The sequence below is a fragment of the Loxodonta africana genome, chromosome 2, assembly GCF_030014295.1.
Source record: "Loxodonta africana isolate mLoxAfr1 chromosome 2, mLoxAfr1.hap2, whole genome shotgun sequence".
Taxonomy (NCBI): Eukaryota; Metazoa; Chordata; class Mammalia; order Proboscidea; family Elephantidae; genus Loxodonta; species Loxodonta africana.
The window spans coordinates 201,498,919-201,524,973 of NC_087343.1; the positions used below are offsets into that span (position 1 = coordinate 201,498,919).

Genomic DNA, 26,055 nt, shown 5'->3' on the forward strand with positions numbered 1-26,055 from the left:
TGCATTCATGAGGTTTTTATTTGAGTCAAGATAAACATTCAAGAATCCATATAAAATCCATCTTTTCAATGTATATATTTTCCTGTATACATATTTAGGAAAAATGTATACTGGCATTTGCAAAATAATCAAGGGTTGTGTGGTCTCCACTGCCAAGGAGCTGAATACAGCATCCTTGTTTCTTCTTAGAGACTTTCATACATGATAGACTAGCTTGCAAAACTTCAATTATGTCAATGTTTCCTAATTCTGATCATACCATCCGTATTTGTGTGGCATTTCAGTTATTAAAAACTAGTAAACAAGAAGAAGTAAATACCATCATAGCAATGTGCAACAGGCCCGGAGGTTTTCTGGCAGCAACCCACCGTGCCAGGGTCTCTAACACCTCTGCCCTCCTCAGTGCTGATTTAGCACAGTGCCTTACACACAGCGGGTACTGAGTGAATGCACTGTCATTGCTATAGAGCTACAGGACTTTGGAGGGAAAAACAGAGGTAGCTTTGGTCTAATTTAAACACGAGGTTTTTTTAAAACTAACTTCATGTATAAACTCTGCTAAAGGTGATTAATTCGGTACATAAAATAGTATTTTTTATCACCCAGACGAGATTTTCTAAGTACATTTTTACATAAAATATAATGGGGTCGGTACTTAATGCAGTAGTAGGTGCTCAATAAATGTCTGATCAATGAAGGACCTATAAAAAGTCATTACAAAAAAATCAATAATCAATCTTCATCTTCTTTATTACCCCTAGATCAATTATTAAAATTCTAGACCATAAAATCTAAACGTCAAAGTAGGACAAACATGAAATGCTGTTAAACAAATCATTGGGAAATGATAAGAAATGAGTCAAGCTACATCATGGTTTTACTTCATAACTGAATGAAAGTTCCTTGAGTTTAGACAAATGACAGAATAAAACTTGGGATATCATTTTTTAATAATAATTTTTGGTTGGTTAAAAACATGTATACTTCAATTGAACAGACCCCATAATATATGAAGTCTTAATATGTGAAAGAAAAAATATTTTGTAATAAATTTACCCATTTTACTGACTCCCAGAGTTAAGCAGAGTTCCATCAGGTTCAGGGCTTGAAGCTCTAGCCAAGCAACAGCATATACTGAAAAAGGCAGTACCAGAATGGCAATATAGAAGATGGGATGAAAGGTTGTTAGATGAAAATAACATGGAAAGAATGGAACTGGAGAAAGAGCTGGCTTGTTACGGCTGAATTTCTACACCGCCCATACACACGTCAGTCAGACCACTCATACTGTATGTAGGCATTTCTATCAGAACATTTGACTGCTTTGTTCAGAACCAGCCCAAAGACTATTTTTTAGGCAGACTACACTTTGACTTTTTTCCTGACTCGTGTACAACCATATCAAAAAGTGTCAAGAAACCAACATTAAACCAACTTCCATAAAAAGCGTAAAATAAAGACCATTTCAACTATCTCTAAAGATGTGAATTTTATTGTAAATTTTTATGTTCTAATTCTAGGTTAGTTTTTTACTAGGTTGTCTGCAGCTTCGTAAATATAAAGCATTAGTGCTCAGTTACAAAACATACCAGAGAAGCTGTGGACAGCCTACATCAAATTCCAAAAATTACCTTTTATAATATCTGTTTGCAATGCAATGATTTCAAAACATGTTTATAAAACAGCTACTAAAAGCACATCTCTGAACACTACTCATCGAATGATAGCTATTACGGCTAATCACATACAAATACACAAGGTCCTTAATATAAAGAAATTTTCATTATTCCAAACATCTCTTTTAACAAAAGCACACATTACTTTCTTGGTTACTGACTAAATCGATGGCCTAGGTGAATGGCTCAACTCTCTTCTTGAGCAGTCACCATAGGCCCAACGCAAGAAGCAATAATTGCCTGCACCTGGGGCAAAGTGTCCCCACTTACTTGTTACTGCAATGTTGATTTCTCCTGTTCTAGGAGTAAGTTCTCCATCCTGAGGAAGAGGCGATATCCCCGAAGTTCGAAGTGGCTCAAGGCCAAGAGAGCTGTCGCTGGCAAGGTCACTGAGGGCTGATCTTCGGTTAACTGCTTGGGTTCTGGTGAGCCTTTCCATATCAAATGCTACGTTATCAGTACACGGCAAATTTGGCTGCAAAATATTTTCATATTAAAAATAACTGTAAGAATAACAAATCCTTTTATGAAATTCTAAGTGTTTGACACCCATAGAAAAGATGTAACCAAGTTTTTCCATGAGATTTCCTCTTGTTGTTTCCCAATCTACCCTTTCCATTCTTGCCCAGAAATTTTTCTACAAAAGGACAGACTATCTCCTCCTAAGAAAAGTAAAACCCAAATCCACTGCAGAACTGAGAATATTGGCCACTGCATCTTTGTAAAGAAATGACAGCCTTTTGTGGACACTGCTCACAGGCAGAGAGAAATCATGTTGTTAGTTGCCATCAAGTTGATTTCTACTCATGGAGGACCCATGTGTGCATAGTAGAACTGCTCCATTGGGTTTTCAAGGCTATGACCTTTTAGAAGCAGATTGCCAGGCCTTACTTCCAAGGAGCCCCTAAGCAGGTCTGACCCATTAACCTTTGGGTTAGTAGTCTAGCACTTAACCGTTTGTGCTACCCCAGGACTCCTTTATTAAAAGACAAGCATTTGATGTAAAAAAATGGTAAATTCTATTTCTTTGGCTCTTATGGTAATGTTGAGGCATAACAGGTAACAAAGTATTGCTCATCCTATTAACTTCTCTATCATTCTCCAGTTATTTAGTAATCAGTTAGGTAATATCTTCTACCTTTAAACACAAGTAAAGCACACATCCAAGAGCAGATCAGTTAAAAGACTTTCGAATGGTAAGAAAACAATTTGTTTTCAAAACTTAAGCAGCTTATCTTGAAGGACATTTGGTGCCAAAGCCTACCAATTAAAATGTGGGTACAAAAATCTTCTCATTCAACAATATGGATATGGGATTTCCTTAGTAACCTTCAGTTCTCTTAGCCTCTAGTGGACAACATATTAGAAGCAGAGATAGGAAGGCTGGCTGAGAGGAGCTTACATATAAAGAAGTGACAGTCAACCAAATCCAAAACCAACGGTTTCCTGTTCTATATCACCCCAGAGCCCTATTAAAAATTAGAATGCGGTGTAATAGCTGATACTTATAAGCATGCCCAAGGAGCCCTGGTGGTGCAATAATTAAGTGCTTGGCTGATAATCGAAAGGTTGGCTGTTTGAACCCACCCAGTGGCTCCATGGGAGAAAAGACCTGGCAATCTGCTCCTGGAAAGACTATAGCCTAGAAAACGAGGTGGGGCAGTTCTACTCTGTCACATTGGGTTGCTATGAGTCAAAAACAGACTTAATGGCACCTAAAAACAACAACAACATCATAATGCCTGGTTAGTCAAGGTTTAATATCTATTATATTTAAGAAGCCATGGTAGCTTGTAATACATTTTATGAGAATTTCCATCAACTTTTAAAAAAAAAAAAAAAAAAACAGGAGGGAAAGTATTAGTCCTTAAAAAAAAAAAAAAAAAAAAGAACAAGGCTGGAGGCAATGAGAGAGGCTAAATTAATATTTTCCAAGTGTCTACATATACCAAGATGCTTTATGTTAAACCAGTCTCAAAAGGGGGTGACTTTTCCCCAGGGACATTTGGCAATGTCTGGAAACACTTTTGATTGTCATGACTGGGGTGTGACTGGCATTTAATGTTAGAGGCCAGGGAAGGTGCTAAACAGCCTACAATGCACAGGACACCCCATCCCTCAACACAGAATTATCTGGTCCAAAATGTTAATAGTGCCAAGGTTGAGAAACCTTCGCTGATATGGACCACCACAATCTCAGAAGACAGAGGATAAATGAGGCATTACTGCCTGACTGGACTGCACCTAACCTGTAATCTGATACCGTATTTCAAATACAACTATTTAGCTCCTCTTTGGATTGCAAAGCTAAAATAATGAGTTCTTCTGTTAGGTCAAACTAGACTTTTTGCTCCCTAAGGAGGTTATTCAGTCACTTTTTTTTGAGACCAGGAAGTATTTTATTTTTCTCTAAAAAGCAATAACCCTGAATATACATTGCTCTTAAGCAAGGAAATGTAGACAGTCTTCAAGGTCTTTGGTGGGTCAGCATGGATTTAGCACCTGTCAAACCTCAAATACCAGATGCAGTACATCTGGCTAACGCAATTTCCAGGGTGTCAAAGGTTTCCCCCAGGACTTTTTTCATTGCCCACCTCCACTGTTCACAACTTATCAACACAAGAGGCCAAGGCCAAACTCATGAGGAAGGAACACAAGTGACAACATAGTGTCATATTATGCTGCATACGGAAAAAACTACTACTGGACCAAAAGTTAAGTCTTAATCCTATTCTTTTTTTTTAAGATACTGGAATAAAGAAAAATCATTTATCTTTCTCTCTACCTCAGTTCTTCATCATACCCACCACTCAACAGAAGCATACTTTTTAAAATGAACTAGTATAGTTATTGATCTTCTTTTCCAGGAGTTCCCTCAGATGGATTAGAGGTTAAGTAATCTGGAAGAAAGGTACTGCTGCATTAACTGTGTTTTCTCCTGAGACGTAATTATGCTTATTATGCTAACTGTTATATTATGTTACGCTTAAGATATGACACTACACAAACGTAGTTACAAAACAGGAAACATACCACAATTCCCAAGGCCTTCAAAATATTAAGTTTGCACATAGGACAGGTACAATGTTCACTAAGCCAGGGGTCCACGCAGGATTTGTGGAAAACATGCCTATAAAACAATGCAAAATTATGTTACAAGTTATACACTGAAAACCTACTAGTGCCAAATGCAAACATGTGGAATTTTTAATTAGTCTGTTTTTCCTCCCTTTTAGGACATATTTGCAAGTCCCAAGAAACAAATATTGGAGATTTATTAAACAAAAAATCTGAACCCAGTATTATGTATCTATACCACTGTATAATGAGACTGATAAGTAGATTTGGCTGTTTGGACTTTTTATTTCACCAAATTTCAAAATAGACTTGAGGAAACTTAGGAAATTTATTAGGAATGGAGGTCATGAATCATACCTTAAAGAATCAGCTATGTTTTCTGTAATAGCTAAAGCAGAAAAATGGAATTTCAAAAAGATATTGAATCAAGAGTTCTCTGCATAATTATTAGTTTCATGTAACCCTGTTTAAAAATCACTTAAAATATTATTTAAAAAAAATTCTAAGCAACCTATGTTAACCGTAAAAGTTACAATAGTTTGAACTGTTTTTAGGGCTGTACTGTGCTGAAGGATCAAATAACACTTAGCTAGCAGATTTCAGCCAAAATGTTAAAAGTGGAGGATGGGTGATATTTCTCTTATTTAGGAGAGGAAAAAGTCACATCCTCGTGACTGGAAATAAGTCAGTCACATAGGGTTTTGGGTTCTTAGAAAAAGGAACCTGTGCCCTTCAGAAGGGAGAAAACACTTCGAGAGAGCTGTAGAAATGATTCCCGAAGTTCGAGTACCCCTGCATGGTAGCCCTGAGAAGCCAAAATGAAGCCATATGGAAGTGCCAGAGTCCTGGTCACCTGGAAAGGGCAGATGCCAGGACAGGCACTCAGGGCATCTTTGGAAGGAATGTTATAACCTGAGTATTGGGATAAGAAAAACTAAAGAAATGTTGAGAAGGATACCAAATTGAACCATGGTATGCCTTTAAAATGTTGATTGCTAATTTATAAGTTAATGCTTCTATATAGAGCTGCTTAAAAATGCAGTTTTGATTAAAAAGTAAGAGGTCTAGAAAACTCACTGTTTTAAACTGGGATATGGAATAAGCATTATTAGCTTGAACATTATATACCTACCCACCTATTACCATGTAAGGAACCCATATATAGACCGAGAGGCAGTCCTTTCAACAGAATGAGGGGATACTGTGTGGCTTAAAGTCAAGAAAGGTGTACGTCAGGGTTATATCCTTTAATTGTACTTATTCAATCTCTATGCTGAGCACATAATCCAAGAAGCTGGACTATATGAAGAACCTGGCATCAGGATTGGAGGAATTAACATTAACAACCTGCAATATGCAGATGACACAACTTTGCTTGAGCGAAGTGAAGAGGACTTGAAGCATTTTCTGATGAAGATCAAAGACCATAGCCTTCAGTATGGATTACACCTCAACATAAAACAAAAATCCTCACAACTAGACCAGTAAGCAATATCATGATAAATGGAGAAAAGACTGAAGTAGTTGTCAAGGATTTCATTTTACTTGGATTCACAACCAATACTCATGCAAGCAGCAGGCAAGAAATCAAACAACGTATTGCACTGAGCAAACCTGCTGCAAAAACCTCTTTAAAAGTGTTAAAAAGCAAAGATGTCACTCACTTTGAGGACTAAGGTGTGCCTGACTCAAGCCATGGTATTTTCCAATTGTCTTGTATGCATGCAAAAGCTAGACAACGAATAAGGAAGACAGAAGAATTGATGCCTTTGAATTATGGTGTTGGCAAAGAATACTTGAATAGGAGCCCTGGCGGCACAGGGGTTAAGAACTCGGCTGCTAACCAAAAGGTCAGCAGCTCAAATCCACCAGCTGCTCTTTGGAAACCCTATGGGTCAGTTCTACTCTGTCCTATAGGGTCACTATGAGTTGGAATCGACTCAACAGTAATGAGTTTGGTTTTTGGTTTTGCCAGAAGAATGAACAAATTTGTCTTGGAAGAAGTACAGCCAGAATGCTCCTTGGAAGTGAATATGGCGAGACATCGTCTCACGTACTTTGAACATGTTATCAGGAGGGACCAGTCCCTGGAGAAGGACATCATGCTTGGTAAAGTAGAGGGTCACCAAAAGAGAGGAAAACTCTTAACAAGATAGGTTGACAGTGGCTGCAATGATGAGCTCAAGCGCAGCAACAACTGTGAGGATGGTGCAGGACTGGGCAGTGTTTCATTGTGTTACGCACAGAGTTGGTATGAGTTGGAACAGATGGCACCTAACAACATTTGCCTGAACATTATATACCTACCCACCTATGACCACTTGGTGGCCTTGTACCCAATTCTTTGGGATAAGAAGATCTTGAAGTCTGAATCTTTCAATCTAGTCATTCTTATAGCTAATAAAGTTAACCTGACCCTCATCATACCTAAAGGCTTTTATCTAAATTCTTAAGGATTTTATGTAAGGAATGGAAGAGTGACCAATCTGTAGCTGAGACCTAAATTTACTTAGTATACATATAAATGCACTGTTATATTGGCTTCTTGGTACACCTAACAGTCATGCTTGTATCCACCTATGAGCATACTTTAAGATGAAGATGAAGGATGGCGTTCCTTACTGCATAGCTCCACCTGAGGTGGGTTCTCAGAACCAGAGTTTACTTCCCAGCACTTGTCAACTATACCAGTGCTGACTGCAGTCTAACAAAGACAAGGTTTCTTAACTGTTCTGGGGATATAGATCCCTTTAGATCTGATAGAAATTATAGAACCTCTCCCTAAAAAGTTACGAGGGCACATCTGCCTCATATCTGGCATATGTCTTCAGGTGGCTGATGGACCCCTGATTAAAGGGCCCTGAGCATTTAGCTTTTACTGGGTGGAGATGGGGTGGCTGGAAAGGTACTGTAGGCCAGTTCTACGCAGGGTGACAGAGGGATTTGGCAGGTTGACAAGTGACAGAAGAAGTAAGGCTATGTGATCTCTGACAGCGCCAGAAGATCAGGACTGCTTTGGTGTAGAGTGGGGAGATATGAAGGGTGGGGGGCAGCTAAATTTAACCAGCTGTTGAGTGGAGACATTGGTGCAAAAAATCAAGTAGCAGTGACTTTGGGTAAATAGAGGTCTTTCAGCCTTCCTTATTCTAGACAGTGCTTTTGTTTCTTCCCTTTTCTTACTGTCCTTCACTGATTATTTGGAAAGAACAAAAATGTATAATCTCTGTACTTAGATTTAAAAGCTTCATGAGCTAAGTGTTCTTTGCCTATCTGTTCCTTAAACTTTACATTAATTATGGACTTTTCTAACACTGGCTTCTTGAATAATTTTTTCCCTGTAGGTTTACTGATCTAAAAGAAGTGGCCCTCTCCCTTGTTGTAGTATATAAATTCGATAACTCTTCTCCAAACTGTGGGGTATTGTAATGAAAGACAATAAAAACTAACAGGCCCTCTAGGAACAATCTGAAAAAGCCTCCCCTCCTTAGCTAACTCAAAATCTGGAAGGAAGTTTTTCTTTAAAAACAAAATAAACTTTTCCTTTTGACTATCCACCTATCCCATAACTTTTTTATTCCCCCACCCACCTTGGCCTCTCGGCAAAAGTAAGAAATTTTCCTTTTCTTTCCTCTTCCCTTCCTCTGATCTAGCATCTACCTTTTCAGATTTCCTAACAGTCCAGCTTCTGTGCATCCTGCCCAGATATCTTGAGTCTCTGATTCCCATAGCACATCCCTCTTCTGAAAACAAAGTCGAGCAATTTTTCTCTTTACTGACCCTCTGACACAAGCCAAGTGCTCTCCTTCCCATCACTGATGTAATCTTTGTGAAAAACTGTCCTGTATTGTTGCCTCCTTTGGTCATCACCCATTCTCTTAACCCTCTTGCTTCTGTTTCACCAAACTTGACATGGCCTTTCCCTTCCTTCTAGGCAAAGCTCTGTCACTACAGCTGTCTGACTCTCTCCAAACCATCCTTTCTGACTCCGAGCTTTCTCATCTGAAAAGTTGCAGGGGGCAAGGAATACTGGGGAAGTGTGTTTAGAGAAGTAAATGAAAAACTGTATGTGGAATACTTAGAAAAGTACCAAAGACTGTACAAATGAAAGGTATTACAAATATATGCTCAGGCAAAGTAACATTAATTTTTTCACATGATACTCCAGTAAATGGTTAAGACATTGTTCTAATGTGCTTCAGGCCCCAGACATGCCAGCACCCATACGCCCGGGCCAACCAACATCCAGTTGTCAGTTGGCCAGGAAGCTGTCTTCCATATTTCTTGGCATATTTCTTCCTGGCCAACTGACTGGAATATGCCTGTTCCCAAGAAAGGTGATCCAACTGAATGTGGAAATTATAGAACAATATCATTAATATCACACGCAAGCAAAATTTTGCTGAAGATCATTCAAAAACGGCTGCAGCAGTGTATTGACAGGGAAATGCCAGAAATTCAGGCCGGTTTCACAAGAGGACGTAGAACCAGGGATATCACTGCTGATGTCAGATGGATCTTGGCTGAGAACAGAGAATACCAGAAGGATGTTTACCTGTGTTTTATTGACTATACAAAGGCATTCAACCGTATGGATCATAACAAGTTATGGATAACATTGCGAAGAATGGGAATTCCAGAACACTTAACTGTGCTCACAAGGAACCTTTACATAGATCCAGAGGCAGTTGTTCAGACAGAACAAGGGGATGCCCAGTGGTTTAAAGTCAAGGAAGGTGTGTGTCAGGGTTGTATTCTTTCGCCATATCTATTCAGTCTGTATGCTGAGCAAATAATAGGAGAAGCTGGACTGTATGAAGAAGAATGGGGCATCAGGATTGGAGGAAGATTCATTAACAACCTGCGCTATGCGGACGACACAACCTTGCTTGCTGAAAGTGAAAAAGACTTGAAGCACTTACTAATGAAGATCAAAGACTACAGTTTTCAGTATGGATTGCATCTCAACATAAAGAAAACAAAAATCCTCACAACTGGACCAATGAGCAACATCATGATAAACGGAGAAAAGACTGAAGTTGTCAAGGATTTCATTTTACTTGGATCCACAATCAACAGCCATGGAAGCAGCAGTCAAGAAATCAAAAGATGCATTGCATTGGGTAAATATGCTAAAAAGGACCTCTTTAAAGTGTTGAAGAGCAAAGATGTCACCTTGAAGACTAAGGTGCACCTGACCCAAGCCATGGTATTTTCAATCCCATCATATGCATGTGAAAGCTGGACAATGAATAAGGAAGGCCGAAGAGAAACTGATGCCTCTGAATTGTGGTGTTGGTGAAGAATATTGAATATACCACGGACTGCCAAAAGAACGAACAAATCTGTCTTAGAAGAAGTACAACCAGAAAGCTCCTTAGAAGCAAGGATGGCGAGACTGCCTCTTACATACTTTGGACATGTTGTCAGGAGGGATCAGTCCTTGGAGAAGGACATCATGCTTGGCAAAGTACAGGGTCAGCAGAAAAGAGGAAGACCCTCAACAAGGTGGACTGACACAGCAGCCGCAACAATGAGCTTGAGCATAACAACAATTGTAAGGATGGTGCAGTGTTTCGTTCTGTTGTGCATAGGGTCGCTATGAGTCGGAACCAACTCGACAGCGCCTAATAACCACCACCACCAACACCCAGAGAGAGACCTCAGAAGAAGGCACTTGGGGCAACCCAGACTCTTAAAAGAAGCCCCTTTGGACTGTTACAATGCAAAAGATTCAAATAATCAAAGTCCACATAAAAGTGGAAAAGGGCCCACCATATTACGGTTGGGTCTACTGGGGTAGAAATCAGACGATGTATTGGGGAACAATGAAACAGGAAAATCACAGGCATATTAGAGCTTCAACAAAGTCCTTTATTCTGTAAGAAAGACGGAATGTGAAATGTATAGAATATAAAAGGAACAAAACCAATAATTCTGAAATCATGTACCCTCTCCTTTCCTACTTCCCGCATATGCCATAAGCTAGAGAGTGATCAGAAAGCAGCTGGTGGTGGAATGAGGAGTCTATATTTAAGGGAAGTTGTTTTCACAGCTCTGTAGCCTCTTGGCTGCTAACCAAAAGGCTGGCAGTTTGCATCTACCAGCTGCTCCTTTCAAACCCTATGGAGTTCTACTTCGTTCTATAGGGACATTATGAGTGAGAACTGACTCCACGGCAATGGGTTTGTAGCCTATGAGTACGTGCAAAAACCTGGCAAATATAAAAGAATCCAGGATTATTAAGGGTCAGAGGCAACTCTTATCCCCTAGCCTGGGCTGGCAACAGACACTGTTTAAATCAGAACCTCCCCTCCCTGGGCGCAGGGGGAGGGAGGGACGAGTGATCACAGTAACTCCTCAGCCAGCTAGCTGACTGACCCATTTTAGCTTCTAAAGTGGCATCAGAGACTTTAGTTTACCCAACTTGTAGTTCTCCACTCCTAAAAAAGTATTTCTAAGTACTAAAAAATTTTGTGGCTCATGTTCAAATAAAAGAGGTCTAAATAAGGTGACAGTTTTCTAGTTTCTAAGACATTCTGGCTAACATCTAAAGGATGATCAACTGTAATCAACTGACACAAGTAGGAGGTCCCCAAAACAATGCCAGATGCCATCTGTCCACAATAAATTAATGTGACAGAAGTTGAAAAGTAAAGGTCACACAACAAGAAGTCAGCAATCCATGAGAGGCTTCTTATCTACACAGAGTTTTTGTTCCCTCTCCAGGCAGACTTGTTAAAAATTACTGAGGTGAAGAAGAGGAGAGTGCAGACCCTTTTAAAAGTCTGACTTGAAGGGCAGAAGCTGCAGTGTGATATCTGGAGAAGGGTGGGTTCGAAAGAGTTTAAAAATTGGAATAGCAAATGGTTGAGCATGATTAAATGCTGATGAGTAGAGATAGGAAGAATAAAAGCCGGAGAAGGGAACAGACAGTCAACAGTGCAAACCAGAGAAAACTGGTATGCAGTGGCCCAGGTTGATATGGTGGTACAAGAGAGGTGTCCGAACGCCCGTGGTCAGGAAGTTGAGAGAATACCCATTATTTTCTCTGTGAAGTGATGGGTGAGTTCAGGTGTTTAGGTGAAAGTGCTGCTGTGATAATGGGGAGAGCCAGCCAGGGGAAGAGAGAAGGGTTTAAGGGCAGTGCTCAGGACCTGACTGAAGTGCCATTTTAGCATCTGTCCAGAGTCCTGTGGGAAGATAGTGAGATACCAGAGTCACCTGGCAATGTGAGATCAAGGAAGACAAGTATTCCTTCTAAGGAAGGGGCAACAACTAGGCTTGGTTTCAAAGACCACAGAGACAAAGAAAAAAAAAAAAAAGGAAGGGAAGGGCATCCTAGGCATAAGGAATAGTTCAAGTAGAAGCACAAGGTAAGAGGAAATTCAAAGGTACTTGAGGGACATCATTTGGAAAGAGGTTTGGAGAAGATGTGGCATAAAGATGACCATTTGTGAGCTATTTGTAGCTATTCTGCCCCCCATGTGTGTAACAGTTTGTAGTACTGTGGGGGCTTGCATGTTGCTGTGATGCTGGAAGCTATGCCATTGGTATTCAAATACCAGCAGGGTCACCCACGGCAGACAGGTTTCAGCTGAGCTTCCAGACTAAGATAGACTAGAAAGGAGGACTGGGCAGTCTACTTCTGAAAAGAATTAGCCAGTGAAAACCTACTGGAAGAGATCAGTATTTATGCTTATTCCAAAGAAAGGTGATCCAACTGAATGTGGAAATTATTGAACAGTATCATTAATATCACAGGCAAGTAACATTTTGCTGAAGATTATTCAAAAGTGGCTGCAGAAGTACATTGACAGGGAACTGCCAGAAATTCAAGCTGGATTCAGAAGAGGGCGTGGAACCAGTGATATCATTGCTGATATCAGATGGTCCTGGCTGAAAGCAGAGAATACCAGAAAGATGTTTACCTGTGTTTTACTGACTATGCAAACACATTCTTCAACTGTGTGAATAATAACAAATTATGGATAACACTGCGAACGGGAATTTCAGAACAGTGAATTGTGCTTATGAGGATCCTGTACATAGATAAAGAGGCAGCTGTTCAAACAGAACAAGGGGATACTGTGTGGTTTAAAGTCAGGAAAGGTGTGCGTCAGGATTGTATTTTCACCATACTTATTCAATCTATATGCTGAGTAAATAATCTGAGAAGCTGGACTATATGAAGAATGGTGTATCAGGACTGGATAAGACTCATTAACAACCTGTATTATGCAGATGACACACCTTGCTTGCTGAAAGTGAAGAGGATTTGAAGCACTTACTGAAGATCAAAGACCACAGCTTTCAGTATGGATTGCACCTCAACATAAAGAAAACAAAAATCCTCACAAGTGGACCAATAAGCAACATCATGATAAGTGGAGAAAATATGGAAGTTGTCAAGGATTTCATTTTACTTGGATCGACAATCAACACTCATGGAAACAGCAGTCAAGAAATCAAACGACATATTGCATTGGACAAATATGCTGCAAAAGACCTTTATGAAGTGTTAAAAAGCAAAGATACCGCCTCAAAGACTAAGGTGACCCTGACCCATGCCATGGTATTTTCAATCACCTCATATGCATGTGAAAGTTGGACAATGATTAAGGAAGACCAAAGAAGAATTAGCGTCTTTGGGCTATGGTACTGGAGAAGAATATTGAATATACCATGGACTGCCAAAGAATGAACAAATCTGCCTTGGAGGAAGTATAGCCAGAATGCTCCTTGGAAGCAAGGATAGCAAGGCTATGTCTCACAGAGTTTAGACACATTATCAGGAGGTATCAGTCCCTGGAGAAGGTCATCATGCTTGGTAAAGTAGAAGATTATTGAAAAAGAGGAAGACTCTCAAGGAGATGGATTGACACAGTGGCTGCAACAATAGGCTCAAGCATAACAATGAGTGTGAGGGTGGCGCAGGGCTGGTGTCTTAGGCTGGGTTCTATAGAGAAGCAAAACCAGTAAAGCATATAAGTATATACAAAGAGAGATTTACATTAAGGGAATGGCTCATTTGATTGCAGATGGAAGCCCGTGGACCAGGATAGAGGCTCTTCTCAATTCACATAGCTGCAGGGGCTGGAGAACCCAAGATTGGCAGGTTGGACAGCAGGGCGTCCGCTCTCAGGCTGTGAAGACTCATGAATTCTAAGATCTGCAGATAAGCTGACAGCTCAACTCCCAAGAGCTGGAAGTCAGATAACAGGAGGCAGACGCAGGATCCAAATCCCAAGATCTGCAGATAAGCTGATAGCTCAAGTCCCAAGAGTTTGAGGTCAGATGAGCAGTAGGTAGCCACAAGATCCAGAGTGAGCAAAAAGCCAGAATGTCTGTTTATATTCAGATGCAGGCCACACCGCCAAGGAAACTCCCTTTCAACTGACTGGCTACTCACAGCAGATTCCATCACGGGAGTGATCACATATAAACACAGAGAATCATGGCCCAGCCAAACTGATACACAGTATTAACCATCACAACTGGGCAATGTTTCATTCTGTGGTACACAGGTTCACTTATGAGTTGCAACTGACTCGCTCACGCCTAACAACAAGCCATTCTCCACATTAGTGGTTCTCAACTTGGGGTGATATTATTCCCTGGGGACATTTTGGCAGTGTTTGAAGTCATTTCTGGTTGTCACGATTGGTGTTGTTGGTGGTGGAGCTACTGCCATCTAGGGGGTATACTGCTAAATATCCTGTAATACACAAGCCTTTTTTTTACACAAGCCAGCCCCCACAACAAAAAATGATCTGGTCCAACATGTCAACAATGCCGAGGTCAAGAAAGCATGATCTAGGTCAAACTGTCAAAACGCTGCTCAACGTGCAGTTAATTTTTAGTACACCTGAGCCTCATACTGTTGTCACCATCTCAGTTCGGTTAAATGTTTTACCGAGCAGGTTGTCCAATATAGTTCAGACAGAGGTATAACTTGGTGAAATTTAAGATGTTACAGTAACAAGTATCAACTGGGTTCCAAAACCACCTGGAGAACTCTGAAACACAGTCAGGCAGTAAGCATTCCTTGTCAAAGACTGAACTAAAAGACAACCAAGTGAATAGTGCAGTAACTATTGAGGCAAAGAAATTCTAGTAAGTTTACCTAAAATTCAAAACTAGACCACAAACACAAAAGGTTGATGGCCACTTCTCTGGTGGTAGGTGCAGTCACGGAAAGGGAAGAGATCAACCAAAGCTGTGAATCTCAAAAAAGGACATGGCTTTGCAGGATCAAACCACCCAGGTACTTATTAAAACTAAAAATGCCTGGGCTCTGCCAGGATGTGTTTTTGAAGTTCCCCTCCCGATTCCAACACACAGTCAGGTTTGGAAAGCACGAGACTAAATTAAGACAAAGAGAACTAAGAATGAAACTTTGGGAAAGCTAACAGTAAGGGATATAGAGAATGGGGAGCAAGCTTCCCTGAATAATCTATTTTCGGTGGGACTTTTTTGAGGAAGATACTTTTATTAGTAATAACCAGGAATGGTTTTGGAGGCCTTCGTTCCTAGGTCCCAGATGGCTCTGGAGGATTGTGGACTGACATAGGAAGACAGAGATTTTGGAAATACTTGGCTTCTTTCTGGTCATTATGCTGTCAAAAAAAAAAAATCTGTGCATGTAAAAACATTTCCTTGAAAGCAGGTTATAGCTGGTTATGCTTTATGATGTATTCTGCCAACTGTTTTCCTGATTTTTATCTTTATTTACATTTCTGTTAGGTGTTCTGTTTTTAGATTGTGAATGACTGCAGGTGACGATAACTTGGTCATTACATACTTTAACTTTCTTTAGGACACCATTACTTTATTTTTTGTTTGTTTTAACCTTTATTTTTGAAATTTTTTCTTTTAAAAACATTGTTGAGTGATTTCGTTCTGATTGCAAAATTAATATTACTGTAGGAAACTTAGAAGGTATTTAAAAAATAGAAGAAAATTAAAATAGTGATCTCCAATAGCTTATGGTAAACTTTGTCTATAGCCTACTCATTTTTCTACACATATATATTTTCCTTTCAAAACTTAGATCAGTGGCACATACTTACCTAATCCTTCAACAACGGCAGCATACTTTTTGTTTCATAGATTTTCCTTCACATATACACTAGAATGACTTGACTTTCGGAATCTTGACTTTTCTATTTTAGTACATAAAATTATTCTTAGGTTCCATGATTTTTAAAAAGACCTATCTACCTTGGCTCAAAATTGATTACTTGGTGAGTAAATAAGACCAGGAGCCTTAATGGAGATAACTACTAACAATTATTTTGTCATTTACATGCTCTGTAAGGCCAGAGTTGTTGTGCGTGTGTTTTAAAAAGAAGAAAGAAGAAACATCCTTCTCAGTACGTAATTTCGTACTTTTTCAATTGATACTCAGCATCACATTACTTAATATTTCACATTCCCCAGAGCTTGGTAGAAATCAACATGCTTATGAAGAAAATGTGGCCTTTTCAGTACACCAAAGTACAGGCCACTACTCTCCTTCTGGAACAGGGGGTAAGGCACTACACAACAAGCACTGACAGGAAGGCAGACCTGGGTGAACATTGGCTCTGCCATTTCTGAATTATGTGACCCTGGGAAATGACTATTGGCTTCATTATTCTTCACTGTACAGTGGGGATAAAAATACCCACATAGGACTGCTGGGAGGATTATAAAAAACCAAACTCATTGCTGTTGAGTCAATTCTGACAAATAGTGACCCTACAGGACAGAGCAGAACTGCCCCATAGGGTTTCCAAGGAGCAACTTGTGGATTCAAACTGCTGACCTTTTGGTTAGCAGCCAAACACTTAACCACTGCACCACCAGGGCTTATTATAGGATTATAGGAGACAGCAAATGCAAATGGCACAGAGTACCTGACCTCAAGCAGGCACGTGACAAATATCAGTCCTCCCCACCTGGCATAATTCCAGTTCAGAAAAAGACTTAATCCAAATCCCTAGAGTTCTGGTATCCACAGCCAAGTGAACACTGCTGAGGTTTTACTGGAGGGCCTAGTGATGTACCCTGATTGCAGATGGAGATAAACAAGTTGCTGTTTTTGAAGCCCACAAAAGTCACAAATAAAACTTCTCAACCTTGTGTTTTTATGTCATAGATGATCCTGGAGGTGTGGCACATCTGTTTACCATAACTAGAAAAGACTTGTGAAATTTGCTCTTGAGGCGCACTATTCACTGGTGACTGCAATCTCCCACTTCAGCAACATGTAGTGGGCCCCTGCCTCCCAAAGGCCCTATGCTAGGTGGCTCTCAAAAACAAGTCGGATACCCATTTGGAGTGGGTCTGGTGCACAGGAGACACACAAGCCACATCAGCAGCATTCTTATTTAAGCAAATAAAGTCAACATACTTGCAGGGCAGAATTCGGACAACATCATTCTGCTTATAGCTCTCTATGCAGACTGCACAATGATCAAAGTCAGGGTCTGTTTCCTGAAAAGAAAAGCACAGTAACAAGTCATGCTAAAAGTACACAAACAGAGCAGATGTAATTGAGCAAAGAATCTTCCTATGGCAACTACTGTAAACAAGTGATTATAAAATGAAAGGTTATTTAAAAACTTAATAAATTATCAACTGCTATCTTTTTTTTTTTATCAATATACTGACCCAAGGTATGACAATATCTAAGCCAACCTATTTTGTTTTTAAATTATGTCATTATAATTAACATTAATTCTGTTTATGAAATATCTTAAAACAAGTCAGATTTCTAATTTTTTTCAAGATCCAAATCAGCAATAACCTTGGGTTATCCTTATATCCTCTCTCCACCTCCTTGCTGAACGCCCACCCTATCACCTGACAAAGTTTCAGCCATCAAGGCTATAATAAGTCATCTCAATTTTTAAACATTTTTCAAATACTCACAACCACGTTACAATTTTCTTTCAGTTCCTGGAAATGCCCCAGTCTAAAGTATATCATTAACAAATCCTTTCATTGTATTCAGCCAAAACTTTATTATGGTTTTCTGAATACAAATTTCTTTCACATATAAAAAAGCAAATCTGTAATATTGCCACAGAGCTAGATACACATTGTTGCATTAATATTGAATTATTTCAAGCTAGCTTACACTCAATTCCATTTAACTTCCTGTTATGTCCTACGAAGGGAAATAAAAATGGATTATACACTCACATGCCACACTGTTGAGTAAAACAGGCAGACTGTTGTTAAAAGGCCTCATTCAAGTGGCTCAGATAGTAGGGGGTACAGTGGCTGAATTTAGACAAGATACCTTGAGTGGCTGAAGAGAAGAAAACTGAGTTGGGTCTTGGAGTATAAATGGGATCTGGACAGAGGAGAGAGAGACTATTCTAAGCAGGCAGAAGAAGAGGTGGAGATGGTGTGGCACAGTAATTGAACAGTCAACAGATTAGTTGCAGTGCTGCAGGTGTAGATGCTAATGTCTTAGAAGGAAAGTGACATGATAAAAACATCTCAGGAGACTAAACTGACTGTGGTATGCAGAATGGCCGAGAAGATGGTAAGAATGGCTGCAAGTAGACTGTGTAGGAGCTTCAAGGGTAAAGTGATATCAGGACCACAGGAGTGACAGGAAGCAATGGAGACGCTGGGATGGAAATGAGAGTGCTATTAGAGAAGACAGATTTGGTAACCAACTAGAGTAAGGAAAAGAGATGTAATTCTCAAGTATGTATTGGAGATTTTTGAGAATGACAGAAAAGCTGGTTAGAGAAGGTGACCTGGGGAAAAGATGCTGAGCTGGATTTTGAACATCTTGAGTAGGGGTTAAATCTGAAGAAATGCCTAGAGCACCTCCTGAGATGATTGACTAAAGATTAACAGAGAAGTGATGGCTCAAGCCAAGAGGTGGGCTGCAGAGAGGCGGACAGGCTCAAGGAAGGAATCCTTAGCAACACAGAGTAAGATGAAGACATCTGGCACTAGAGAAAAGGATAAAGGAGAAGAACTAAGGAATGGTAAGAACAGAAAAAACAACCCTGGTTCATAGTAAGTAGTTTAATAATACTAACTGAAAAATGAGCCAAGTTATGGAGTTATTCTGTTTCCAAGCACTACCGTAACAGAGAGGAGGGCGTGAAATACCTATTCATACTATATTAGCTTTGCTGGTTGCCTAGGAAAATGACGTCTAGTCACCTAGCATGGCAACATGAGGCACAGGTGAGAATTCCAAACTGCTTAATTTTAATAACTGTGATTATTTTATATTAGTTTATAAGAGTCTTTGGAGTTATAAGTTCCTTTTAGCTAATATTAAATCTTAGCAAAAAGTATTCAATTGTCATTCTAGGATTCGTTTTTTCATCTCTGAAACTAAGGAAAGAAAAATATTTGAGAGTATCTAAAAGCAAAGGCAAGAAGGAAGGTGAGCCCTATGATTGTCCCAGCTTACTCTCTGGACAGACTTTCCAGGCCATAGTAGTGCAGGGCAAGGGAGCCCAGAGTCCAGTGTTCTGAGTAAGTTAAGAAGACAGAGTTTGGCTTTTGGGGATACCAAGGCAATTTTCAGGCAGAAATACCAAAGGGGGGCGAGCTGCATGGAGAGAGAACTTCAGAGACCTACAGAGAAGTCTTCTTGAGTCTTTGAGTACTTTTCTGTACGTGCCTGGGCGAAAAACATTCAAGGCCAGGGAAAGAACCACTGGTAAGGAATAGGTGGAACAAGCCCCAGAGTTTACAAAGGGCTGACAAGTTCATGTACCAATCAGCCAAAGGGGACTGGTCTCTTAAAAAGAGAAACATTGAGAAGAGAGTCAAGTACTGAGAAAAGCATTACCTTAATAGTAGGGCCAAATTAGCCCTAGACTAAAGGCTTCTCTTTAATAAAGACTAAAATAAGCCTCAACTGATTCTAAGTAACTTAGCTGTGTCCCAGAAGAAAGCCCCAAAATAATTAATGGAATTAACAAAATCCAGCACCCCCAAAATGTAAAATTTACAACATCTAGCAACCAATACAAAATTGCCAGGCATGCAAAAGAAGTAGAAAAGTACAATTCATAACCAGTAGAAAAATCAATCAGTAGAAACAGACCCCAAAATGACAGATAATAATTAGCAGAAAAGGACATTAAAAAAGCTATTATAAATATACTCCATATGTTCAAAAAAATGGAGGAAAACATGACCATGATGAGAAGAGGAATGTAAAATATAAAAGACCAAAATGTAACCTTTGGAGATGAAAAAATAAAAATCTAAAATGAAAAATACACTGAATGGGATTAAGAGCAGATTAGACACTTTAGAAGAAAAAATCAGGGAACTTGAAGTCATAGCAATAGACGCTATCTAAAAAGAAACACAAAGAGATAAAAGATAGGGAAAAAACAGAGTATCAACGAGCTGTGTGACAATACCAAGATATCTAACATATGCGTAATTGAGCTACCAGAAGGGGTGGCAAAACATAAAAAATATCTGATAAAATAATGGCAGAAATTTTCCCAAATTTGATGAAAATTATAAACTCACAACAAACTCCAAGCAAAACAAATATAAAATCACATCAAGACATATCCCAATCAAATTCACTGAAAACGAATGATAAAATCTTATAAGCAGCCAAAGAAAAAAGATATTATGTACAGAGGAACAAAATAAGAACAACAGTAGGCTTTTCATCAGAAACCATGCACGCCAGAAGACAGTGAAGCAACATCTCTCAAGTACTAAAATAAAAATGTCAACCTAGAACTCTACACCCAGCAACAATATCTTCCAAATGTGAGGGAGAAATAAAATTATTTTCAGACAAAGTTGAGACATCTCAAGTAGACCTGCACTACAAGGAAAATGATACCAGATGGAAATCTCATCTTCACAAATGAGGGGCACTAGAAATGTACTGAAACATTTCTAGATTACTTAGGTTCACCTTCTGTAACTCTTTTGAGATTCCCTGAGAAGCAGAAAGCGGCTGTTAAGTCCTCAGAACTCCCTGGACTCAAATCTCAGGTCTGCCAATTCCTGCCTTGGGCAATTTACTTAACCTCTCTATGTCTCACTTATTCCGTCTACACACTGAGGGTGAGAATAATTTATCTCAATGAGCACATTAAAAAAAGATTGCAGGTAAAGCACTTCACAATGCCCAGTTAATGATCAAAGAATATTAACTATTGTATTTTCAATTACTGTATTTAATTTGTACTAATTTTCTATTAAGGCATTTTAAAATGAAAAAAAAAAAAAAAAGGATCTAATAAACAATTGGAGATACTGGTTTAGAACTCAGAAAAGCAGAATAAGCAGATTTCAATTTGAGAGTACTAAAACCTCCATATAATAGCCTTAACAGTCAAGAAAACAGTGCTATCTCCTCTTAACATAAGGCTTTTGCACTAATACCCACTTCTGCGAAAAGGAGTGGATGATCAAGATGGTAGGAAGCCGAACAAAACAAAAACGAACACCACCACCAACAACCTTATATACCTCTGCTAATTCTACAAATATAAAGCACATTAATTTAGCTATCTGTTGGTTACTAAAACAACTGCTTTAATGTCTAGGACCTATTATAAATCAACAGGCTTTCAATTTAGCCTTCAGTTTCTGCATTGCTATGCACTGCATTTCACTGTAATGAAATAAAATGCTTACAACTAAGGATATGTTTAATGCAATAGCTTTTAAAAAAATTTTTGAAGCAAACTTTTTTCTATTATCAATTTCTATTTTTGTCCCACAAAATCATTCAAAATTTGTTTACCATAAAGAGTACCATAAAGTCTAAGGACTGACTTTGGAATACAAAAGCACATTTATAACATTCAAAATGGAAACTCTAAGGACAGACAGGGACAGAATGATCTAGGAGTGGCTCAGAAACATAATTAACAAGGGAGCCAGGGAGAGTGGCACTAAGTGTTGCGGGGGGAAAGGGGATGCCTCTATAGGAGAGGTTAGCAAACTATGGCCTGCAGGCCAACTCTGCCCACTGTCTGCTTTTGTAAATAAAGTTTTATTGTAACACAGCCACACTCATTCAGTTACACACTGTCTTTGGCTGCCTATGTGCTACAATGCTAGTTGAAAGTTGAGTAGCTGAGACAGCATCCCTATGGCTTACAAAGCTGAAAATATTAACAATTTGGCCTTTTGCAGAAAAAGTTTGCCAACCCCTGCTCTAGGGAAAAAGCAGTCTACAGCCAAGGCATGGAAACTGACAGATGCCTGATACACAATTTGAGGATATACGGAGATTATGATCACAACGAACAGAGATTTTTCACAGGACAATGGAGAGTACAGGTTCAAAGAGTTCAAAGATCTAGGACCAAATGGGAACCATTAGAAAGTCTACATGTAAATACACTGAGGACACATTTTAGTGTTATTAGAAAGGAGAACAGTGAAACTACTGTTATCAGGGTTGTATCCTTTCACCATACTTATTCAATCTGTGTGCTGAGCAAATAATCCGAGAAGCTAGACTATGTGAAGAAGAATGTGGCATCAGGATTGGAGAAAGACTCATTAACAACCTTTTATATGCAGATGATACAACCTTGCTTGTTGAAAGGGAAGAGGATTTGAAGAACTTACTGATGAAGATCAAAGACCACAGCCTTCGGTATGGATTACGCCCCAACATAAAGTAAACAAAAATCCTCACGACTAGACCAATAAGCAACATCATGATACAATGGAGAAAAGACTGAAGTTGTCAAGGATTTCATTTTATTTGGATCCACAATCAATACCCATGGGTGCAGCAGTCAAGAAATCAAACAACTCATTGCATTGGGCAAATGTGCTGAAAAAGACCTCTTTTACAGTGTTAAAAAGCAAAGACATCACTTTTAGGACTAAGGTGTTCCTGACCCAAGCCATGGTATTTTCAATCACCTCATATGCATGTGAAAGCTGGACAATGAATAAGGAAGACCAGAGAAGGAGTGACGCCTTTGAATTATAATTTTGGTGAAGAATATTGAATATACCATACACTGCCAAAAGAATGAACAAATCTGTCTTGGAAGAAGGTACAGCCAGAATGCTCCTTAGAAATAATGGCAGGACTTTATCTCATGTACTTTGGACATGTTATCAGGAAGTACCAGTCCCTGGAGAAGGGTATCATGCTTGTAAAGTAGAGGGTCAGTGAAAGAGGAAGACCCTCGACAAGATGGACTGACACAGTGGCTGCAATGATGGGCTCAAGCATAGCAACAATTGTGAGGATGGCACAGGACCAAGCAGCATTTCCTTCTTTTGTACACAGGGTAGCTCTGAGTCGGAACTGACTTGACAGCACCTAACAACACCGTTATTAAAAGAGCTTGGACTGCTGACTAACCTCAATTTGTATTTGGAGCTGGTAGTTATCCCTGGAAATAACTTTAAATCTTATGTCTATGCTGTTTTCTCTAGCTAGTGTCCCCACAACATTCTTGAATGTCACCCATTCTTCAAGGACCAACTCAAAGACACTAACTCCGTAAGTCTTCTCTGATACTCCACTAACTCTATCAGCTGGAAAACATTTCTCCCTCAATACCTCATCCGTTCTTTTTCATGACCCCCATTACTCTGTGCCTTCAGAGTTATCTATGTGTTTGTCTCTCTTTCCCCTCACGCCAGATCGTGAGTTCACCTGAGGATGGCTCCTTGACAGCCCAGGACCTGACCACAGCACATGCTGTTGCTCTCTATGAATGAATGCTCACATACACAGCGGGCAGGGTCTCCATGGCAAAGGAGGCTCACACTGACCAACAGCTCTGGCACTAACAATGTACCTAATAGTACCTGCCACAGTGTGAATTCTGGATGGAAGGGTAACCACTCTTCAACACAAGGCAGGGCCAGAAGCCTAGGGAGTAGCTGCCTTGGAATACCCTGGTCTGTATTTTCTCTGGTTGCTAAAATATGTGCAAATTATGAAGAGTTCTTTAGTAAAACAAAACCTCAAGGACTCTGGAGATAAAAATCCAAGCTCTGCCACCGATAAAAGCTATATATTCTTGGGCAAATTAATCTCTTTGAGTCTCAGTTTCCTAACATTAAAATAAGGACAATAAGCCCTACCTCAAAAGGTAGTTGAGAGTTTTAAATAATATGTAAACACCCAGTACAACATTAAAACCCCCTCTTTACAAATAAAAACACTGTATTACTTAACCTCTCTAAACTTCAGCATTCTCATCTACAAAACAAGGGTACCACCATCTAATACTTAGGGTTCCTGTAAAGATTAGGGGTAATGTATGTATGTAAAGCATTAGGAAAGTATCTGTCACTTAGTAAGGACTATGGATTTTACTGTATATGTTATTACTCATGTATGGTTCAAGTATTACAGGTGGCAGTGACAACCACGGAAGCCTTGGTGGTATAGTGGTTAAGAGCTATGGCTGCTAACCAAAAGGTTGGCAGTTTGAATCTACCAGGGGCTCCTTGGAAACCCTATGGGGCAGTTCTACTCTGCCCTAATGGGTCGCTATAAGTCAGAATTTATTTGACAGTAATGGATTTGGTTTGGTTTGCTTGTGATAAGCACTAGTATCCAGCAAAAAGAATACAGAAAAAATTCCAATCCAGATCCAACTACTTACTCAAGGTTATAACCCTTAGTAACTTAACTTCTCTGAGCCCCGATTATTTTGTATAATATGGATGCACTATAACTTCTGAAGGTTGTTATGAAGATTAAAGACATTATGTGTAAGATACTACAGCTGAATAGGCACGGAGTCTCTTTCTTCCCTTTCAATATAATATGAGCGTATTCAACGTGAATGCTAGGAATACAGAGGAGCTGGTGATATCGCATAGGGAGAAATCTTACTGGGAATGATAGAGGTCTACAGGATGAAGCCTGTTGGGTATAGTCAAACAGAACCCCCTCCAAAAACCTCCCCCAGAGAAATTTACTGCTAAAAAGGGGAAGAGAGACTGGACTTTGGGAAAAATGCCACATGGTGGATGGGGCCCAGTGGGAGACTGTTGCTGGGCAAAGTGCTGTGTAATTATTCTAGAGTTTTAAAGGAGGCCAGGTTTCCCAGCTGGCAAGATAGCTCTTCCTATGCCCTCTTCTCACGAAGCTACTGCCGCTCAGTCTTTCTCATTCTATTCACATTGCCATTCTGATCTGAATAGCTTTCATTATACAGCCTACAAGTACCTAAGTAAAGGCAGAAAAGATAGTTAGCCACCAATGACTGCTATCTAGAGACCCACCATAAGTACGGAAGCTGGGCATCTGGCCACAGACTTGGGGTAGAAAACAGTCATGGGGATCATCTCAATATGGGTCTTCATAAACAGGAAGAGTCAGCCAGGTGTTTGGTCACCAGTTTACTTGATTTCCTCCCTCCTCAAGCTGAGGAGGGGTTCCATCTGAGTTGTCTGGACCAAAGCCAGGAACCTAAGTCAGCAAAGGTGAGATTATTTGCTATGTCACTGCCACTTGGTCCAAAGCTCAGTGTGACAACTCTTGGCAGGTCTGGGAAGTACAAACTAGGAAGATGTATTGGTTTTAATGAGGAAAGATTGTTTTGTGCTGGCCTGGTGGACAGAATAAGATGGGTAGGTTATACTCCAGGGAAGGTCAAATTAATATGGCAGCTGGAAGTCACCAGGCCAAGAGATGGAGGAAAATTTTGGAGGGCAAGAAAATGTCTATGTACGTTACCACTCCTCTGGGGTGAAAGTACAACTGTTTTGATGCTGCTTCTGTTTTCTGTGTTTTTACTTTTTTCCTTCCTTAATGTACAATGAACTTCACTAAAATGTCTCTGCCTTCTGGAGCTGTGTCAAAAGAAACTAGACATGGTGGTGTGAATGCAATGTGATAAAAATGGGTACAGGCCAAAAAAAGCAGTAAAACTTAGGAGGATGAAGAATCATTTGAAATTATCTTTCTAGGGTTATTTTTTGCTAAAATTTTAGAGTTGAGGGTGGAACATGAGACATTTCTGTTTTTACACCTTTAGAGATGCAATTTTTTTTTTTCACTCTAGGTAACCGTAGGCGAAACCCTGACAACTGTGAAGTGCTCTCCTTCTTCCAAACTGCTTAACCCACTGTAATGAGAGCACCTTGTTAACCGAAACTCCCTTGAAAGATGGGTTTCTAGTTTTCCATTTAACTGGTAAAGAAATAAAACAAAGGAGACACAGCAAAGTCACAGGGCACATATGAAAAGAATGCACATCTTCTGGCTGTTTAATGTACAAACTGTCCCATTAGAATTCTTCTAAAACGTATGCTACGTTTTAGCATAAAAAACTCTACTGAAAGACAAGGCTAGGGC

General features: G+C 39.6%; 1 protein-coding gene across 2 annotated transcripts in view; it reads right to left on the minus strand.

The window, feature by feature from the left end:
- Positions 1-26,055, minus strand: part of RNF130 (ring finger protein 130) — a 188,710-nt gene that overhangs the window by 16,685 nt on the left and 145,970 nt on the right. For both annotated transcript variants that reach the window (XM_064279284.1, XM_010593269.3), the window contains exons 5-7: positions 17,149-17,231; positions 4,710-4,806; positions 1,947-2,151 (exon numbers count right to left, since the gene is read on the minus strand). In XM_064279284.1, coding sequence (XP_064135354.1) covers positions 1,947-2,151; positions 4,710-4,806; positions 17,149-17,231 — 385 coding nt within the window. The remainder of the gene's footprint in view (positions 1-1,946; positions 2,152-4,709; positions 4,807-17,148; positions 17,232-26,055) is intronic.